At 43.5% G+C, this 22,397-nt stretch overlaps 1 protein-coding gene across 2 annotated transcripts in view; it reads left to right on the top strand.

Moving 5' to 3' along the window:
• The window catches only part of LOC115459067 (adenylyl cyclase-associated protein 2-like), a 125,867-nt gene extending 105,970 nt beyond the window's left edge, over positions 1 to 19,897 (top strand). For both annotated transcript variants that reach the window (XM_030188930.1, XM_030188931.1), the window contains exons 5-6: positions 19,458 to 19,601; positions 19,802 to 19,897. In XM_030188930.1, the coding sequence (XP_030044790.1) occupies positions 19,458 to 19,601; positions 19,802 to 19,891 (234 nt within the window). In that variant the 3' untranslated portion in view covers positions 19,892 to 19,897. The remainder of the gene's footprint in view (positions 1 to 19,457; positions 19,602 to 19,801) is intronic.
• Positions 19,898 to 22,397: the final 2,500 nt, after the last annotated feature.

The raw sequence follows: 22,397 nt of genomic DNA, 5'->3' as shown, positions 1-22,397 counted from the left end.
CTATGTAAATTTGTAAATCTATGCTTTGAAAATGAGCCTCATAGGCACGTAGGGGTAGATTTATGAAAGTGTCAAAAATTAAGCACAAAATATATGGGTGCTAAACACCAATTCTATAACTGCAAATGGGTACGAAGTTGCTGTTATAGAATAGAGCACTGTTTTCCAACTCCTGTCCTGGAGTACCCTTTGCCAGACAGGTTTTCAGGATATCCACAATCAATATGCATGAAAAAGATTTGCATATAATGGAGGCATAAGAATAACTATACTGGGTCAGACCAATGGTCCATGTGGCCAAGCCAGGTCACAAGTACCTGGCAGAAACCCAAATCGTGGCAACAATCCATACTACAAATTCCAGGGCAAGCAGTTGCTTCCCATGTCTGCCTCAATAGCAGACTTTGGACTTTTCCTCCAGGAATTTGTCCAAACTTTTTTTAAACCCAGATACGCTAACCTCTGTTACCACATCCTCCAGCAAAGTGTTCCAGAGCTTAACTATTCGTTGAGTGAAAAAATATTTTCTCCTATTTGTTTTAAAAGTATTTCCATGTAACTTCCTTGAGTGTCCCCTAGTCTTTGTACTTTTGGAACGAGTAAAAAATCGATTTACTTCTACTCGTTCTACACCACTCAGGTTTTTGTAGACCTCAATCATATCTCCCCTCATCCGTCTCTTTTCCAATCTGAAGAGCCCTAATCTCTTTAGCCTTTCCTCATATGAGAGGAGTTCCATCCCCTTTATCATTCATTTTGATCACTCTTCTTTGAATCTTTTCTAATTCCGCTATATCTTTTTTGCAATACGGTGACCAGAACTGAACGCAATACTCAAGGTGCGGACACACCATAGAGTGATACAAAGGCATTATAGTGTTTTCGGTCTTATTCACCATCCCTTTCCTAATGATTCCTAGCATCCTATTTGCTTTTTTGGCTGCCGCCGCATACTGAGCAGACGATTTTAGCGTATTATCTACAACGACACCCAGATCTTTTTCTTGAGCGCTGACCCCCAAGGTGGACCCTAGCATCAGGTAACTATGATTTGGATTATTCTTTCCAATATGCATCACTTTGCATTTGTCTACATTAAATTTCATCTGCCATTTGGACGCCCAGTCTTCCAATTTCCTAAGGTCTTCCTGCAATATTTCACAGTCCGCACGTGTTTTAACAACCTTGAATAGTTTTATATCATCTGCAGATTTGATCACCTCACTCTTTGTTCCAATTTCCATATCATTTATAAACATGTTAAATAGTACCGGTCCCAGTACAGATCCCTGCGGCCCTCCACTGTTTACCCTCCTCCATTGAGAGAAATGACCATTTAACCCTAGCTTCTGTTTTCTGTTCAATAACCAATTCCTAATCCACACCAGAACCTTGCCTCCTATCCCATGACTCTTTAATTTTCTCAGGAGTCTCTCTTGAGAAACTTTATCAAAAGCTTTCTGAAAATCTAGATACACCATTAACCGGCTCACCTTTATCCACATGTTTATTCATGCCTTCAAAGAAATGAAGCAAATTGGTGAGACAGTGTATGCAAATCAAGTTTCATGCATATTCTTTGTGAATATCCTGAAAACCTGACTGGTAAGGGGTACTCCAGGACTGGACTTGGGAAACACTGGAATAGAGCTTAAGTCTACATGTGCACGTCTGACTTTAGGCACAAGCACTTATGCCATGTCAAAGGCTGGTTTAATGGTCACACCCATAGGCGTAGTTTGACTGTTTCATTTGGGGGGGCAAAGAATGGGCGGAGCATATTAGCATATCATTTGCATATATACATATGCAAATGAATATGCTAATATGGAGGAAGGAAATTAAATTTACAGGCAAAATATCACAGATGCACATTTCAAAAAGCTGACACATTTCAATTAATAAATTATGAATAAAATAAACTTTTATTTACCTTTGTTGTCTGATCATTTAGTTTTTCTATTCGCTTTGATTCCAGTGTCTTCTGTTTTATGCAGTGTCTTCTTTCCAGTAGGCTTCCCTCTGCTCCCCACCCTCCCAGTCCCATCCATCTCTTGCTCCTTCCCGCTGCTCCCCACCCCTCCCAGTCCCAACCATCTCTTGCTCCTTCCCGCTGCTCCCCACCCCTCCCAGTCCCATCCATCTTCTGTTCCTTCCCTCTGCTCACCATCCCTCCGTCCCACCCATCTCTTGCTCCTTCCCTCTGCTGTGCCTGACCTCTCCAAATCCCATCCATCTCCTGGTCCATCCCTCTGCTCCCCACCCCTCGCAGTCCCATCCATCTTCTGTTCCTTCCCTCTGCTCACCATCCCTCCGTCCCATCCATCTCTTGCTCCTTCCCTCTGCTTCCCACCCCTCCCAGTCCCATCCATCTCCTGCTCCTTCCCTCTGACCTCCTTTCCCAGTCCAGTCCAGTCCCATCCATCTCTTACTCCTTCCCTCTGCTCTCCACCCTCCCAGTCTCATTCATCTTCCCTCTGCTGCCCCCCCCCCCCCCGCGAGGTCCAGGATCGTGACTCCGTTTACCCCCTCTCTTCCTCCCTCCCTCCGGTGCAGGCAGCAGTCTTCTTCAGCCTTTCTGTGTTCCTGGCAGCGGTAGCGACGTATACATGCTGCCTTCGGTCTGCCCCGGAAGCCTTCTCTTCAAGTTCCTGTTCCCACCTATGCGGGAACGGGAACTTGAAGAGAAGGCCTCGGGGCAGAGCTGAAGGCAGCGTGTACGTCGCTACCGCTGCCAGGAACAAGAAAGGCTTAGAGAAGATTGGTGCTGCCTGCGCCGGAGGGTAGGAAGAGAGGGGGTAGATAGACACGCTCGTCTCCGTCTGCTTCGCTGCTTCCCTGCCCTCTCTGTCTGCGTCCCGCCTTCCTCTGATGTCATTTCCTTTCGGGCGGGACGCAGACAGAGAGGGCAGGGAAGCAGCGAAGCAGACGGAGACGAGCGCGCCGCGTGCCTGCTTGTGTTTTTGGTTTTTTTTTTCATTCTAGCGCCAGTCCACGTCATCGTCGTTTGGGGGGTCATTGCCCCCCCTCGCCCCCCCCAGTCTACGCCTATGGTCACACCTAAGTTGTGAACGTAAGTGATAATAGTCTATAATTTACGCACACAACTGCAAGACATGCCCGAGCTGCCCATGTGCACACCATCTTTGTAGTTACAAACTATAGCATTTAGGAACTAAGGACTAGATGCTATATATTGTGTTGAAAAAATGGGCACAGAAGAGAAATGTGCTTATCACCATTCTATAACGTTGGTATGGTTAATTGAATACACATAGTGCCCAGACCTACAACTAAATTAGGTGCTACTGTTTATTGCAACTAAAACCTAATATAAATGCCTCCACCTAACTTAGGCACAGATCAGGCATATTCTATAACAGTGGGCGTAGTTTCTAGGAATGCCCATGGGCTGCCCATGCCCCTCCTATGCCCATGCCTCGTTATGAGATCAGCCCATTAGAATTTATGTGCACCATTTTACAGAATACACTTAGAAAGTTGCTTGTGTAAACTCTAATTAGTGCCAATTAGGGGCGTAGCCAGACAGCAGATTTTGGTTGGGCCTAGGCAAGAAGTGGGTGGGCACCAAATGTTCTCTCCCCCAACCCCACACCAAAAAAATATCTCAGCTGGTGGGAAAATGCTTCTCTCCAGTCTCTAGCTTGGTAGTCTGCAGCAGGCATGCGCTGAAAACTGAGCATGCAAAGGTGCCAGTATTGTGGAGAGCAGCATTTTCATTACCATGTGCTACTGTTGGATGGGCCTGAGCCCTAAGTGGGTGTGCCCCGGCCCACCTGTGGCTACGCCACTGCCAATTAGTGCCAATAATTTCTTGTTATTAGCCAATTGTCAGCATCAATTGGCATATTAAGCAATTAAGTTGTGCATGCAGTTTGGCCGTACTGCCAAATTTGTGCACGCAACTTTAGTTGCCATATATAGAATCTGGGGGTAAGTTTATAGAAGAGCACCTAAGTGCAGTTACATGCATAACCACAAATTAGTGCCAATTGGCACCAATTAATACATAGAAACATAGTAAATGACAGCAGATAAAGACCTGTACGGTCCATCCAGTCTGCCCAACAAGATAAACTCATTTACATGGTATATGATACTTTATTTGTATACCCGAGTTTGATTTGTCCTTACCTTTCTCAGGGCAGAGACCGTAGAAGTCTGCCCAGCACTGTTCTTGTACTAAACGTCCTGAAGCTAATGTCGAAACCCCTTAAAATTTACACTCCAGCCCATCCCTATCTATTTAGTCACGATCACGTCATAGACCGTAGAAGTCTGCCCAGCTCCCATTTTGTTTCCCAATTACCGGCGTTGCCACCCAATCTCCACTAAGATTCCGCGGAACCATTCCTTAGCAGAGATTGCCCCTTAAGTACCAAAAAACAATTTCATTTAGGTGCACAACTGGCACTATTCTATAACTTGCACACCAGTCGGAAATTTGGACACACATCTTTATAGAATGTGGGAGATCATGTTTTCATCTTCCCAATTTTTATTCCACTTCTTTCTTGACTTCGGTAATTGGTAATAGGTTACATCAAATGCAGTTCTGGCTTCTGGACTATGAGTTTCAAAAATGCTGGCAGTGCAGAGATGAAATGACAGGTGGATCTCAGCCTCTAACTACCAAAGGAGGAGGCCACTGTTGTCCGGTTGACTCTTCCTGGGTCAGCTGGATCATGTGTAGGGAGGAAGGAGAAAGTCTGGGTGACAAAGTGAAGGCAGCAGAGAAATTTGGAACTCCCTCTTCCCCATCCCAGTCCTCCAACTTGTTAAAAATCACTACTGGTCTCTTTTCCTGCCAACTTCGGACAAAGTATGTGTATATGGAATTTGGACGCCTGTTGTGCACTGTGCATGATACATAATGGCTATGATTTCTGAACATATGATGTAGGGGAAGGGATGTTTGTGAAAGTGAAGGAGGAAGGGAAGATGGGTATCTATTTTTGCTTTATAAATGACAGTTCAGAATATTTTTTGATCATTTTTATACTGTAATAAAAAGATTTAAATGTAAAATCAACTGTTCGAGGCTCCTGTGGACAGGGACAGAGTTTGCGGGGATAGGGACAAACTTTGTCCACACATCATTCTCTACAGAAAACCAAAAGGCTGAACACAACACTGGGGCTTTAACGCCAGGTGTAAGCAGGCGTAAAAGGTAGCTAAGAACTTCTGTGGTAGTGTTGGTAAGGATTTTTCTTCCCTATACTATGAGCATAATGATCTGCAACTTTTTTAGAGCATGTGTAAAAAGGAAAGCCGATGTATATACAGAAGAAACAAATCCCCGAGCTATTACTGTTTGAAGTTGAGAAGTGATTGTGAGTATACAGGAAAGTGATCATTTTGGTGTACAGCGCGCTCTGTTTGTTTTTTCATTGGTGACAGACATTTCTCTAAGTGGATGATATAGTCTAATCTGTTTGAGAATCACAAACGATCCAGAAGACTCCTAAGGCAGACCTTATTGGCCGAAACACAGCTGTGTTGCGTCTTGGTTGTTGTGCAATAAACTCTCAGACCTTTTGAAGCATCATCTATTAATTTTTTGGAGTCATTTTCGCAGTTTTCCTGAGTAAGGTGTACAAAAATAATATTTCCTGGGGTATGGGGGGTGAGAGGGACATGAGTCTGCACACACACAAAAATTGTATCTGCACCTGAGTCACGTGTGCTGGAATGCTATTCTGTGCATAAGCATTAAGTGTTGCAAAGGTTTTATGGACAAAATAGCATTCAAAATCTACTGTATTGCTTTTGAAGAATTGGACCATCAGATAGCAACTACAGTAGCCTCCAATATTTTCAAATAGCACCAAAATAGCTCCCAATTTTCATAGGTCCAGTTATACTTAATTATTATGTTCAAATAGTTAATATAGGTTCAATTGAATATTCATTTCCTTTTCCCATACCCTCTATTTTTTCTTTCTTCTTTTTTTTCCCCTTTTATATCAATCTGCGAATATCATTTCTACAAGAAAGGAGCACTTAACTTAATCATACCAGGCAACTTCCCTTTATTTATTTAGTACCACAATATTGCTTGCAGAATAACATTCAGGCACCCATGTGCAGATGCTGATTTGTGCACAAAATGTAGCTGCTGTTAGTGCAGGTTCAGGTGTGCATGTGTCCAGTATACTCTCCCATGTTAGCACAAGGTTTTGTACAGGGCTGATTTTTTTATGTTATTTGATGACTTGCATTCAGGAGCAAAACATTGGCATTGCTCTTGTGTTAGGAAGCTGTGCACTATGTGTTAATACATGGCTCTAACCCAAAGTTTCTGCCTCAGCCTCTTGATGCTGACTGTTTGCCAGCAGCAGGCAGGTAAGAAACATTTGGTCTCGAGACCCTGTTGTGGTTGTGTTGAGCCCTGCAATGTTTCTGTATAGGGCTGTGCCTGTGAATGGAGCCTGAGAGTGATTCCTGTTGGCATACCGGTCCTGCAGCTACTGCAATAAATTACCCAGTGGAGTGCATTCTCTTACTTTTTATGGTCATGTTCTATATTTGTTCATGTGCTGGGAACAGTCACATGACAGAGCCAGAACTTGATATTAATGCCTGTGTGTGTGTTTTCTAGCTACAGGCTGCTAGTCATCTGAAAGAAAAATGGAACAAAGGTTTATCCTCTCATAGTTTGTTTTCTCTTTAATCTTGCTACTGAACACCAGTAGCAAAGTCAGCCCTACAGTTTTGGGGGTGCCCAAGGGTGGACTGTGGGGCAATGCATTCCTCTCTTCCCCCTCCTCCACGCTAACCATACCTTTGCTGGCGTGGATGCTGAGGCCCCACCAGACAAATAAATACAGTGCCGTCACTCCTCTGCTCCTCACGCTGCTTCCTTCCTGCTGTGAGCATACGCCTGGACTTCTTGCACATGCTCTGAGTGTGCATGAGAAGTCCCGCCATGCTCAAAGCAGGAAGGAAGCAGCTCGAGGAGGAGGGGAGCAACAGCACTGTATTTATTTGGCTGGCGGGGCCTTGGCATCCCCGCCTGCAAAGGTAAAAGGGTGCTGCAGTTCTGGAGGGGGCCAAAGCCCAAAGCAATGGGGCTCAGGCCCCCAAGTTCCCCCCATGGCTACACCACTGCCGAACATATGAACATGTTTATATGCAGAGATTACTACTGCAGTCACATTTGGGTACAGATCAGGAAAATGCTGTGTGGTTCAGGCATTTCTAAATATAAGAAGGAATATGCAGCAAAACTTGGAAAAGCTGTTCGGACAGTATAGTTGAAACATTCTTGGGACTTCTTGTGTAAACTGCTTAGATGAAACATGAATGAGTGGTATACCAGATGTAGAAACTTAGGAGGGAGATAGTGCAAGGGTAGTGGGCGCCCTTGGCGAACTTTCAGCATTAGGACCCCCCACAGCTTTGATAATTAATGTTACAATCATGATCATCGTATGAACATCCTATTAAATGCAGGTTAAAGTATGTGCTGATGGCTGTCATGACCTGTTGTTTTGCTTTGACTGTAGTTGTGTTTTGCTGCCCCCCCCCCCCCCCACAAGAAGCTGTTGCCCTAGGTGACCGCCTAGTCCTACGAAATGATTGGGCTGGCCCTGGAGGGAGATATAAAGGGGAAGGGTGGATCTCTTAACCAAGCACCATTAAGCTCTAACTGCTGTCTGAGCCTTATTTCACAAAAGAAAAAAAAACTATTTTGGTCTCTGAAAGGCAAGTAGAGTAAAAACAAAAAGATTCCCAGAATAACGGCAATCATAAAAGAACATAATCACAAGTCAATAAAAAAATATAGTTATCACAAACTGAAAAAAAATGTCTGGAGGAAGTGGAGCCATTAAAGGCACCCAGAGGCTCCAAACTGCTCATAGACATACTCTCACCCAATGGTACACATGCTTTTTATTTGGCTCGAATAAGTTTGGGTAAGAGAACTGGTATGGCTGTGTAGCTTACTTCATATGGGAGAACCAAGAACTACTATGGATCAATTCATGTGAAGCATGTTTTGAAAGCTTCAGGTCTGGTTACAAGCAGATTTGTTTTGGGGGCTTGGAGCAAGGTGATTAATAAAATGTAAATAAAAAATTTACAATAACAAAATTATGGACTCCTATAATGCATCTACCCAGGGCAGAATTTGTCCAGAAATTTCCTATGAAATATAAGATGTATGCAGAGCATGGAAGATAGTGATTCAGATCTGTATGGAAATCTTACAGATACCATTGTGTTCAAAACTTTAGGTGCCCCTGGTCAAATTGTATGTTTATGAATCAATAAGTGAACAAAAGATGGCATAACCTTTTAAATGCTAAAGAGTTAAACACAACACTTTTCTGCAGTTTGTAATTTAAAATTACTGTTCCTTTGCTGATTTTATGAGCTTGAAAATAATTATGGCATGTACAAAAGTTTGGACAATCTTAACAGTTTATTCATTATCCATTATTAAAAATATTTCATTAATATAGCAGAAAAAGTGGATAACTCATTTGGCTTTCAGTTAATCAAGTGATGACAATTCCATGGTAGAACAAATACTCTGACCATTCTAACCTCTTGGGTTGTGTTTACCATTCTGTGTACTTTCAGCCACTATAAGCTCTTCCAACCAGCTGTCTGAGGTTTGACAATGAAGATAATTCACTCTAACAGAGCAGAGGAAAGTACAAAAACCTGTAAATGCTTTTTGTTACTACTTTCAACTTTCAGAAACATTGTTAAGAAATGGAAGTTGCATGGAAGAGCAGAAGTGAAGGCAAGATATAGAACACCCAAAAATATCTCTGATAGAACTGCACAAAAACTGGTCAGAGCTGCAAAACAAAATCCACAGACCACAGCAAAAGAGCTTATAAAAAGTTTAGCTGCCACTGAAGTAGATGTTTACAGTACAGGGTTGCAAGGGAAAGTTGTGAGAATAAGAAAGGAATCTGTTATTATGTTATCACAAAAGTCATCATCTAGCACAAAAGCAAACTTTGGTAATTGTGAAACTTTTTGGAACAGATTGCTGTTTGGTCACTATCACACAAGATACATTTGGAGAAAAAAAGGGTGAGACATTTGAAGAAAATAACACCTTGCCAAGCATTAACCTTCCATATCCCTTGTGGGGACGAAAGGGTTAACCTTTTGAGTTGTGTGGCAACCAGTGGCACAGGAGATATAGTGCAGGTCAAAGGTACAATGGATTCTACTACATATCAACATCCTAGAAGTGAAGCATTCCTGGGCTGATTCTTCTCACACTGAGGGGGAATTCATGAAGGCACGGAAAAAATGTGTATCACCGCAAGTTGCATTAAGGTATTTGCATAGTAATGAGATGCAAAACATACATTTGTATATTTTGCATCTCATTTCTACCTAACCCACAGCAACTTAAACACCACCATGGGAGAGGTCACATGATGCAGTGAGTGAGGGGACAGTATTTCTCCTGAGCTCTAAAGCTTACTTCCTGTTCTCCGATCCATTGTGCGATCATCTGCATCTATAAACTTTCTAAATCGCATGCACTATTTCTGCAAAAGTGTATGGACAAATTTCTGTGCAAGGAGCAGCAGATACGTCTGGGAAGTCTGCGAAGAGGGACAAGGACAAAACCAAGGCCACGAATCCTGGGGATGTCAAGATGGCGGAGGCCCTAGAAGAATAGAGTGGAGTGAACGATGTTCTTCTTAAAAAGCTCACCAACGCAGTGGTGGATGCTTTGGGATTGACTCAATATTAAGAATGCTACTTTGCAGTCCATATCGACTTCGGTAACTGATTTCAATGTTCAGGTAACAGAGGTTGAGAAACAGGTGAGTGAGACGGAGGACTGTGTTACAACAGCAATGACAGAGTTGATGTGACTGAGAGCCACTGTGGTGGCATGCAGGGAGAAACAATAATAATATTTTCATCACTGGTCTTCCAGAATCTTTGAAGGGCATTGAATTATTAGGGTTCCTGGAGGGATGGTTGGTGCGAGAGCTCCTACAACATGATCATTTGAGTCTTGTGAGCGTTGAATGGGCACACCACATGGGCAGAAGATCAGAGGGCACATGAGGACCTATGTTGTGATAGCCCATGTCCTGAATTTTGCAGTCAAGGAACTTATACAAACTTATCTTCTGAAAAGGGAGCTGCAATATCAGAATCAGTGTATTTTACTTTTACAAGATTATTCCGTGCATGTGGTGGCTCAGTGGCAGAGATTTGCTGATATATGTAAGAAATTGGTCACTGTTAAACAATGCTTCACCCTGCATACCCAGCTACCCTTTGGGTCCTTTATGAAGGGAAGTATCATGTTTCCACCAATGCAGAGGAGGCTCGAGTGCAGGTGGCACAATGGTGTGATGTAGTCAACCTCTTCTTGAGCATGGTCTGGGATCATGCTTTATTATCTGAACTCTTGTTGGAGGGGGGGACCTATTTGTATTTGTGATCTGGAACACTCTTTTGAGAAGATGGACATGGACAGAACTGGACTGACTGTGGCCTGATGTGTGTGTGTGTATATACATATGGATCGTGGGTGAGGAGGGATGTTGTAGCTGGATGAATGAAGTGATGACTGTAGAAGGAGAGTGTGTGGAGTGTGTTTGGGGAGTGAGGGTTTGGGGGAGGTTGGGGAAGTGAGGGGGGGGTTTATTGAGGGGTTGGTAGTGGTTTGGTGAGTGGGTGTGTATGGGAATGTGGTGGGGGGGGGGTTGGTTGATGATTGTGTGTGTGGGGGGGGGGGGGGGGTTGTATTACTTTATTCTTTTCAAATCTTACAACCAAGTAATACTTGTACAGAAAAGTAAAGCTATCCAATAATTCAAAATAGGAAATTCTATACAAAAGTAAAATAAAAATATTAGATAGCTAAACTCAAGTCCACTATTTACGGATCCTAGACTTCATAAGTGGAAATATTTTATGGGGAAAAAATACTGTAACTATATAAAGAAAATAAATCTGACAGATTATGGAATACCTTAATATGTTTTAGAGCAAATAATAATGATGATATTAACTAGCCCCCACAAGTCTTTTTGGCTACTAAAAAGTCAGTAAGATGAGAAGGCTCAAAAAACACATATTTAACTAATTGGCAACGGACTACACATTTACACGAATAGCATAAGTAAAAAGTAGCACCAATCTGAAGAACCCCTGGTTTGGTTGTTTGTGTTTTATGATTCAACAATTTTTATTATTGATGATTTTCAAATACAACATCACAGTCAAGGTATAATAACAAAGCATGAACAAAATCCTGCTTATACACAGAATAAAGCTATCCGAAAACAAACTCATCAATAACGATTTTTTGTGAGCTCATCCCAACCCCCACCCCCAATCCCTCTCCCCCCCCAAAAAAAAAAAACAGACACAAGCCTAAGGTATGCACCATCTGAGGTCTTAGGAACGCAGTGGTGCCTCCTTGTACTCTTGATATCAGCACATCAAAAGGAGTTTAAAATCAAACTCCTGGCATGTGACAGGGGACTTGATGTATCCCCTCCATACTTCAAAAAATAACTTCCTTCACTTAGGTGAGCACTTAGCAGATCTCTGTTCCAACAACATTAAACTGCATACGATTCCTCCAGGCCCAAAAAGGTGCCTCTTCTCCAACCCACGCACCCAAAATAACCCGCTTGCCGATTGCTCCCGCCTTTCGAACAAGCAGCACCTGTGTACGACTGGAAAAATGAAAAGCCTACTACTACTACTTAACATTTCTAGAGCGCTACTAGGGTTACGCAGCGCTGTACAAATTAACAAAGAAGGACGGTCCCTGCTCAAAGGAGCTTACAATCTAAAGGACGAAATGTCAAGTTGGGGCAGTCTAAATTTCCTGAGTAGAGGTGTAGTGGTTAGGTGCCGAAAGCGACATTGAAGAATGAAAAGCCTCATACTTATCTATCAGAAACCCTGCTGGGGAAAACCATCAGTCTCTCAAGATAATTTAATACAGCTTTCCAAAACTGTTTTATCTTTGGACAACTCCACATAGCATGAAAGAATTATCCTCCTGGCGGCATTTCTGACAATTCGGAGATTCCACACCACCCGCCTTGAATACTTGCTCCTGCGTACAATATACCCTATGCAACGTGCAAAACTGACACTCCCGTATCTCAGCGCTCACAGAGACTTCCGGGACTCGCCTAATAAGCGCCCGCAAATCCAAGGAAGCAGCCGAGATGCCTAAATCCCGGCTCCATTTAGAGATAAGATCACTATAGCGCCGGGCTGGGGAAAGCAATTGTAGTGCTTTATGTAATGCAGAAACTGTCAAACCCCCATTGCTAAATTTATCAAAAAAGGCCCAAGGATGATTCCCCCAAAGACGGATGTAACGCAGACAAATCTAAAGACCTAATATAATGCTGTAATTGGAGATATGCCTGTAAATCTCGAGGTTCAACAGCCTTTCATGCCTGCAAAACCTCCCAGGAAAGCAACCAACCCTCGTCATTCAGAACATGCTGCACCAAGAAAACACCCCATACCTGCCACCGCTGAAAACTAGCATTATCCTGCCCAGGTAAGAACTGTAGGTTACACCAAATAGGGAGCTGATCTGAGATCTCCTGGCACCCCTATTAAGAAGGCACCTATAGAATGTCTAGCATAACCAAATACACATGCATGTTTTTATGTGTGAGCACTTATGCCAGTCGTAGAGCTGCTGTAAAAGCTTATGCCTAGATTGGGAAAGTATATGAATAAATCATAGTATTCTATAATTTACGTTCAGAATTGTGTGCCCTGCCCATGCTCCACCAAAACTTCACCCATGTGAACACCCACCCACAAAATACATACCATTGAAGATTGGCACATACTTACAGAACAGCATGATTCTGTCATTTATGTGCCTATGCTACTGGCTGGGCTACTGTCTTGCAGATAAACCAAAATCCAGTAAACCAGTTTTGGAGAGGCGTTATCCCTGTAAACTTAGCAGCAAAGAAAAATGAAGTCCAAAAAGAAAAGGAGTCCAAGCTGTATGATGTTTGCAGACGATATGATGCTCATTCTTAACACAACCTGAGAAACCTGAGGTGTTACATACTTTTCATTCATATGGCGTTTTGTCAGGTTTGAAGTTTAATTTGTCGAAATCTGAGTCTTTACCCTTGCGTTTACAGATTTCAGATCATCGGCTATCCTTTCCCCTAAAAGAGGCCCCAGGCTTGGTTAAGTATCTAGGGGCTTATATTCCCTCAGATCTTACTAAACTTTATGACACTAATGGTTCTCTCTTGCTGAAGAGATCTGTAGACTGTCTGCGCTTGTGGGGGGGCTCTTCCTTTACCTTTATCAGGATGTATCTTTTTATATAACATGCTAATTGTCCCTCGGTGGTTGTATCTTCTTCAGACACTGCCAGTGTGGTTCCAGCTACGCGATATAGCCAAGCTACAGAAGGCACTTAGAGGATTCCTCTGGGGTGGGAAAAAGTCTCAACTGCCTCTGCGGGTTCTGACCCTCCCCAGGGAGAAGGGAGGCTTTGGGCTGTTTGATGTTGGTACGTATAACTTAGTGGTGGGGCTGAGACTGGTTTGGGACTGATGTTTGGGGACTGAGTTTGGCACTCTTGTTTTATTAGAGGAGAACGTTTTGTCTCCTATTTCATACTTATATTTGCTGCCTGCCAGGACATCTAGGTTACATCCAGTCCATCGCATTCATGTTATTTGGACATATATGAGACATGTCTAGCAAAAGCTTTGTAGGAGGGTCGGAGTTAATATTGAGGTGTCTCCTTTTCTCCCTTTAGTGGGTAATTTGGACTTTGTGACTGACAATAAAATTTTCTAGGGGTGCCATGCTGCCATACTAGGGGTATGCAACAGGTGAGAGCTATGTTAACTGATGAGGCTCGCATCATGACTTCTGGGGAACTTCAATCCCTGTACAGTCTTTCAATAGTGGATATTTTTCTTATTTGCAGCTGCAGTATTGTCTGAGTGCTTTACCCTTGGAACACCTGGTTAAGGCTGTGGCTGTAAAGATTCAGAATTGCTTACATTAGTTTGAGGCTTGGCCTCCTAGGTTGGGGCACTATAAGCAGTTCTTTTTACTCTGGTGCCAAATTTCCACTTTGAAGCTCTGGCTCAGTCTTGGAATGCTAGGATCCACCTTAGGAGTCCTCACTCCAGAAAAAGATCTGGGTGTTATTGTAGACAATATGCTGAAATCTTCAGCCCATTGTGTGGCGGTGGCCAAAAAAGCAAACAGGATGCTAGGAATTATTAGGAAGTGGATGCACAATAAGATCAAGAATATTATAATGCCTCTGTATTGATCCATGGTTCAACCTCACCTTGAGTGTTGCATTCAGTTCTGGTTGCTGTATCTCATAAACAATATAGCGGAATTAGAAAAGGTTAAAAAGAGAGCAACCAAAATGAAAAAGGGGGATGGAGCTCCTCCTATATGAGGAAAGGCTAAAGAGGTTAGGGCTCTTCAGCTTGGAAAAGAGACGGCTGAGGGGAGATATGATTGAGGTCTATAAAATCCTGAGTGGTGTGGAAAGCGTATAGTGAATCGATTTTTCACTCTTTCAAAAAGCACAAAGACCAGGGACATTCAGTGAAATTACATGGAAATATTTTTTCACTCAAAGAATAGTTAAGCTCTGGAACTTGTTGCAGGAGGATATGGTAACAGCGGTTAGTGTATCTTGGTTTTAAAAAAGTTTGGACAAGTTCCTGGAGGAAAAGTCCATAATCTGTTATTGAGATGGACATGGAGGGAACCACTGCTTGCCCCGGGATTGGTAGCATGGAGTGTTGCTATTAATTGGGTTTCTGCCAGATACTTGTGACCTGGATTGGCCACAGTTGGAAGCAGGATTCTGGGCTAGATGGACGATTGGTTTAACCCAGTATGGCAATTCTTATGTTTTTATGTTCTTATGAAGAGTAAAATGATCAGACAAGAATACAAAACAAAGTTTTGTTCAATTTTTTTCACTTTCAGTTTTATACATGAAAGCAATACTTTGAACAGGAATAGTTGTGGATCTAATACAAATCAAAAAGAAACAGCTAAAAAGAATCCACAAGTAGCCCATATTAAGCAAAGACCATGGTCACATATCCTGAGGAATCGGGTTACAACAAGAAAATTAAACAGGTCTTTAACTTATACAACTTAGCTAGAGGCTAACATGTAAGTAAAGCATGGCCCTACATACATACATTTATTTATTTATTAGGATTTATTTACTACTTTTTTAAGGAATTCACTCAAGTACAGCAAGAATAAGTCAAGCAGACAATTATAGCAGTAAATATATTCAAATAGCACTGCACTGACCACTACACTACTCCAGGGACCTGCATGCTTCTGTAATAGACCTACGTGGAGGGGCATAATCGAACAGGGTGCCCAAGTTTTCCTGAGGGCGTCCTTGCAGGACGTCCCCGCGAAGGGGCGGGCAAACCCGTATTATCAAAACAAGATGGGCGTCCATCTTTTGTTAGGATAATACGGTTGGGGATGCCCAAATCTCAACATTTAGGTCGACCATAGAGATGGTCGACATAAATGTTGAGATGGTCGACCTTAGAGATGGTCGTCCCCGGTTTTCAGCGATAATGGAAACCAAGGATGCCCATCTCAAAAACGACCAAATCCAACTCATTTGGTCGTGGGAGGAGCCAGCATTCATAGTGCACTGATCCCCCTGACATGCCAGGACACCAACCGGGCACCCTAGGGGGCACTGCAGTGGACTAACTGATGCACTAACTGAACGGAAAAAGCCCCTCCCTTACCAATCCCTTAGCGATTCAGAAAGGAACGGGCATGCATGAAGGAAATCGCATGCAAATGAGCTGCTCGCTGTTAGCTCATTTGCACACGATTTCCTTCCTAAGGAGGGGAAGCCAGTGCAGATGGTTCTCTGCGCATGCCAGAGATGGCTTCATACCAGGGGCGTATCTGCGTGGGGCCTCAGGGGCCTGGGCCCCCGCAGATTTCGCCCTGGACCCCCCTACCGCTGCCAACCCTCCCCCTCCGTTGCTGTCGCCTACCTTCGCTGGCGGGGGACCCCAACCCCCACCAGCCGATGTCCGCGTCCTCCTTACGCTGCCGGCTGCCTGTAAAAGAATTCCGTCAGCTGGCGGGGGACGTCAGACTCAGACGTCAGACTCAGAAGAAACTTTCGGCGCCAGCTTTAGTAGAAGAAATGAAAGGACCTCGGCTTGGCTGGCGGGGGTTGGGGGTCCCCCGCCAGCTGACGGAATTCTTTTACAGGCAGCGGCAGCGGCAGGAGGACGCGGACCTTGGCTGGCGGGGGTTGGGGTCCCCCGCCAGCGAAGGTAGGCGACAGCAACGGCGGGAGGAGATTGGCAATGGCAGCGGCTGGGGGGAGGGGGATCGGCAGTGGCGGCGGCGGGGGGGGGGCTATAATGTGCCCCCTCACTCTGGCCCTGGCCCCCCCTACCGCCGCACTTCAGATACGCCCCTGCTTCATACATGTAGACAAGCTGCGTGTATAATAGCCGTCTACAACCTTGAAAAAACACAAGTCCAGATGAAAACGTCCAAGTGCTTGTCAGGGACGTCTTATTATTTTTTTTGAGTATGAGTGCCTTCGCTATGCCTTTGTCCCTGCGACGGGCAGTTGAGGACGTCCAAAATGTGGATGTTTCTGTGAGAAGGATGTCCATGCCTTTGCTATGCCTCCGACACCCCCTTTATTTATTTATTTATTTATTTATTTGGATTTTTAATCACAAGTAGCAGCAGTGGGATTTGAACCGCCCACCTCTGGATTTCAAGACCAGTGCTCTAAACATTAGGACACTCATCCACTCCACTCCCTTGAAATTTGGCCGTCCCTGTGGGGGGGGGGGGGCAGTTCAGGACGTCCAAAATGTTTGAAAGAAGGACGTCCACACCTTCGTTATGCCTCCGCTGACACACACACACCTCCCCTACCAAGGACCTGCATACTGCTGCGATGGACCTGAGTATGATATTTGAGTCTGGCAAAAAAAGTTTTTAAAGTTGTTTTTTTCAGGGTGGGATGGGGTTAGTCACCACTGGGGGAGTCAGGGGAGGTCATCCCCGATTCCCTCCGGTGGTCATCTGGTCTGTTCAGGCACCTTTTTGAGGCTTGGTCATAACAAAAAATGGACCAAGTAAAGTCAGCCAAGTGCTCGTCAGGGACGCCCTTCTTTTTTCCATTATCGCTTGAGAACGCCCATGTGTTAGGCACACCCCAGTCCCGCCTTCGCTACCCTCCAACACGCCCCTGGGAACTTTGGTCGTCCTCACGATGGGAAGCAGTTGGGGATGCCCAAACTTGGCTTTCAATTATGCCGATTTGGGCGACCCTGAGAGAAGGACGGCCATCTCCCAATTTGCGTCGAAAGATGGGTGCCCTTCTCTATCGAAAATAAGCCTGATAGTAACATAGTAGATGACGGCAGAGAAAGCCCTGTACAGTCCATTCAGTCTGCCCAACAAGATAAACTCATATGTGCTACTTTAAATGTATACCTGACCTTGATTTGACCTTTCCATTTTCAGGGCATAGACCATAGAAGTCTGCCCAGCACTAGCTTTGCTTCCCAATTACCAGTGTTGCCATCCAATCTCCGCTTAGCTTCTCTGGATCCATTCCTTCTAAACAGGATTCCTTTGTGTTTATCCTACGCATTTTTGAATTCCGTTACCATTTTCATCTCCACCACCTCCCGCGGGAGGGAGTTCCAAGTATCCACCACTCTGTCCGTGAAAAAATACTTCCTGACATTTTTCCTGAGTCTGCCCCCCTTCAACCTCAATTCATGTCCTCTAGTTCTACTGCCTTCCCATGTTACAAACCTTGGTATCATCCATGTAAAGGCAAACTTTACCTTCTAACCTTTCAGCAATGTCACTCACAAATATATTGAACAGAATCGGCCCCAGCACCGATCCCTGAGGCACTCCACTACTCACCTTTCCCTCCTCCGAGTGAATTCCATTAACCATCACTCTCTGGGGTCTGTCCTTCAACCAGTTCCTAATCCAGTTCACCACGTTGGGGCCTATCTTCAGCCTGTCAGGTTTATTTAAGAGCCTCCTGCGACGAACCGTGTCAAAGGCTTTGCTGAAGTCTAAGTAGATTACATCTATCGCACGTCCTTGATTCAATTCTCTGGTCACCCAGTCAAAGAATTCAATGAGATTCTTTTGGCACGATTTACCTTTGGTAAATTCATGCTCTCTCGGATCTTGCAACTTATTGGATTGCAGGAAATTCACTATCCTTTCCTTCAGCATCCTTCCATTACTTTTCCAATAACTGAAGTGAGGCTTACCGACCTGTAGTTTCCAGCTTCTTCTCTGTCACCACTTTTCTGAAGAGGGACTACATCTGCTTCAAGGATTTATTAAACATCTTTAAGAGGACCTCAATATTCTGGGATGGATCCCGTCCAGTCCCATGGCTTTGTCCACCTTTAGATTTTCAAGTTATTCATAAACACTGTTTTCCATCCATCCAGCTATATCTGCTCCATTCTGATATGTACTTTTGCCAGTCAGTCGTGGCCCTTCTGCAGAATTTTCTTCCATGAAAACAGAACAGAAGTATTTGTTTAGCACATTTGCTTTTTCTTCATCATTTTCCGCAATTCCATTTTTAGTCTTCCTCCTTTCACAAATATACCTGAAAAAATTTTTGTTGCCCCTCCTTACATTTCTAGCTATTGTTCTTGCGCTTTCGCCAGACGTATCTCTCTCTTGGCTTCTTTCAGTTTCATCCAGTATTCCTCTCTATGACCCCCTTTTACTAAGGCACGCTCAAGTTTTTAGCGCACGCTAAAATTGGGCATGCGCTAAACGTTAGAGACGCCCATGCATTCCTATGGACGTCTTTAACTTCTCCTAGGGGAACCCCAGCCACTCAGGTTTTCAGGATATCCACAATGAATATTTCTGAGTTAGATTTGCATGCACTGCCTCCATTGCATGCAAATTTAACTCATGAATATTCATTGTGGATATCCTGAAAACCTGAGTGGCTGGGGTTCCCCCAGGACAGGTTTGGGAACCACTAGAATACTATAAGTTGCATATGTATCTCTGACGTTTAGGCTCTGTGGCTGGTGTAAGTGCTTGCTACTCACTGTTAGGCACATATTTAAGTACTTATGCTGGTATTCTATAGAGGAAAGAAGGCACCTATGTTCCTTTATAGAATAAGCTTCTACCACGGGCCTTCAAAATGCTTTATAAAATTACTCTCTATTTTGATAAATGTCTAATTTCTAGCCGGCTTTCATTCTATTCTATTCATATTAATATATACAGGTGCAAATATGTAAGAATGAATAAATGTTATTGATGGCTCCAATTGGTCTATCATATAGATAATCAATACATTTTGATTCATTCTCCTGAAATTAATTAACAGAGGGCCTCATGTTTCACTTCCACAGACTGACCTGGCTATTCTTCTGAAACCAATATCGGACAAGATTCAGGAAGTTCAGACCTTCAGGGAGAAGAACCGAGGAAGCCAGTTGTTCAATCATCTCTCGGCCATCAGTGAAAGTATCCCTGCTCTTGGCTGGATTACAGTGGTGAGTTGAATACTTGAAAATATATCTCTTTAAACCTGTCTTCGTCTTATAGCACTGCCCTAACATTTCCACTCTTTGCCATTTAAAACCTTTGATGGGTATGCTCTGTATAGTTCACAGTCTCGTTCTTTGGTGGTGTTTTCTCTTTTGTTTAACTTTTCTTTACTCACTGTCCTTGGGTGATGGTGCTCTTCTCTTAGTCCCCTAAACCAGGTCCTTATGTCAAGGAGATGAATGATGCTGCTACCTTTTATACTAACAGGGTCTTAAAGGACTACAAAAACACGTGAGTTCCCTTTATTTTATTGTCAGCATTTCCGTTGGAAAAGAAACTTCACTTCATGGTTTAAAATTAACTCAGTGGAGTTCATTCTTCAGATTTTGCAGTTAGGACAAAAGAGTGCTGGTGAGAAAGGCAATAAGAGGCTGTCACAGAGCATGGCCCGACTCTACTCACATTAAAGAATGGCCATCCAGTCATACTAGACTAGATTCTATATATTACGCCTAAAAAAATTGGCGCAGAAACAAAATATTCCTAGGTATATTCTATAAAGTGCACCTAAGTTTAAGCGTACTTTATAGAATATGCCTAAATTTCCCTGCGATTTATAGAACATGCCTAGCGCCCATCCACTTGACAGTTACACCAAGTAAAACTTGGTGTAAATCCTGATGCCTAAATTAGTCATGGACCGGGTGTGTTCTATAACAGTTAGATTTTAGAAACGCCCACGACCTGCCCATTTCACACCCTCTTTTCAACTATGTGACTTAGAATTTACGCGCATCATGTTACAGAATACTCTTAGACACTTGAGCATGTAAATTCTAATTAATGCCAATCAGTGTCAATTGCTTGTTAATTGGCAATTAATGGTGCTGATTGACTTGTTAATTAAGTTGCCCGCACAAATTGTCGCACAACTTAAATTGTCCTATATAGAATCCAGAGAACTGTGTGTTAATTTGATTATTTTAAAAATTTGTCATGATTTTCCTTAGCACTAACACACGGTCTAATTGGACGGAGTCTTTTTGTTTAATGGTATTGACCTTCTTAACTCAGTTGGCTCGCATATCTACAAATCAGTTGAACCTGCAGCATTTTACGTGCTTTATCACTGTACATGCCTCTGTTGAAATATCTATACTTAATTTCAAATCATGCCTCCAAAATTCCCCTTAAACGCATCTTTTCTGTACAGCCCAAAGTACAAACATTGGGCTAGATTCTATACATGGCACCTGAAAAATCCACATGGTCAAAAATTATGCCTAGGCATATTCTCTAAAGTCCCCCTACATTTTACAGAATCAGCTTAAATTTCTGTGTGGTATATAGAATATGCCAAGCGCCTCTCCATGCGACCAAATTTGGTCACATCCATTTAGGCCGTGTTTTACTTGGCCTAAATCCTGACGCTTAAATTAGGCACAGAGGAGGAGATTTTATATATGGCACCTAAAAAATTGGCGCCGAAATCAGTGCCGACTAAGCGAATTCTATAATCGTCACCAAGATTTAGGTGCCGATTATAGTATAAGCTTAGTTGATGTTTCAGCGCCTAATCTGCACACATCCGTCTACACCAACTAAAACATGACATAAATCTCAGCATGTAGATTTAGGCAACCACAAAACACCCATGTCCCTGCCTATACTACTACTACTACTACTACTATTTAGCATTTCTATAGCGCTACAAAGCATACGCAGTGCTACACAAACATAGAAGAAAGACAGTCCCTGCTCAAAGAGCTTACAATCTAACCACACCCCTTTTTGCCTGTATGCATTAGAAGTTTGACACACATCATTTCACAATACACTTAGCGAGTTGTGTGCCTAAATTCTAATTAGTGCTCATTATTGCTTGTTAAGTGCTGATATCAGTGCTCATTAGCTTGTTAAGCCAATTAAGTTACATATGGTGTTATAGTATCCACTCCAATTTCGATGCCTAAATCTAAGCGCACTATCCTGCTTATAATTGAACGAGAAAAACGCCCAAGTTCCGACCTAAATCGGGAGATGGACGTTTATCTCACAAAAACGAATAAAGCGGTATAATTGAAAGCCGATTTTTGGACGTTTTCAACTGCACTCCGTCGCGGATGCGGACAAAGTTTATGGGGGCGTGTCAGAGGTGTGGCGAAGGCGGAACTGGGGCGTGGTTATCTGCCGAACAAAGATGGGCGCATTTCACTGATAATGGGAAGAAAGTATGCGTTTTTAGCTAGAATTTAGGACACTTTTCCTGGACCCTGTTTTTTCACGAATAAGGCCCCAAAAAGTGCCCTAAATGACCAGATGACCACTGGAGGGAATCGGGGATGACCTCCCCTGACTCCCCCAGTGGTCACTAACCCCCTCCCACCACAAAAAAATGATGTTTCACACATTTTTATTTTCACCCTCAAATGTCATACCCAGCTCCCTGGCAGCAGTATGCAGGTCACTGGAGGAGTTGTTAGGGGGTGCAGTGGACTTCAGGCAAGTGGACCCAGGCCCATCCCCCCTACCTGTTACAATTGTGCTGCTTAATGCTTATTAGTTGTCCAACCCCCCAAACCCACTGTACCCACATGTAGGTGCCCCCCTTCACCCCTTAGGGCTCTAGTAATGGTGTAGACTTGTGGGCAGTGGGTTTTGAGGGGGATTTGGGGGGGCTCAACACACAAGGGAAGGGTGCTATGCACCTGGGAGCTCTTTTACCTTTTTTTTTGTTTTTGTAAAAGTGCCCCCTAGGGTGCCCGGTTGATGTCCTGGCATGTGAGGGGGACCAGTGCACT

Source organism: Microcaecilia unicolor, unplaced genomic scaffold (genome assembly GCF_901765095.1).
Source record: "Microcaecilia unicolor unplaced genomic scaffold, aMicUni1.1, whole genome shotgun sequence".
Taxonomy (NCBI): domain Eukaryota; kingdom Metazoa; phylum Chordata; class Amphibia; order Gymnophiona; family Siphonopidae; genus Microcaecilia; species Microcaecilia unicolor.
This window is presented reverse-complemented; position numbering and strand designations above follow the sequence as displayed.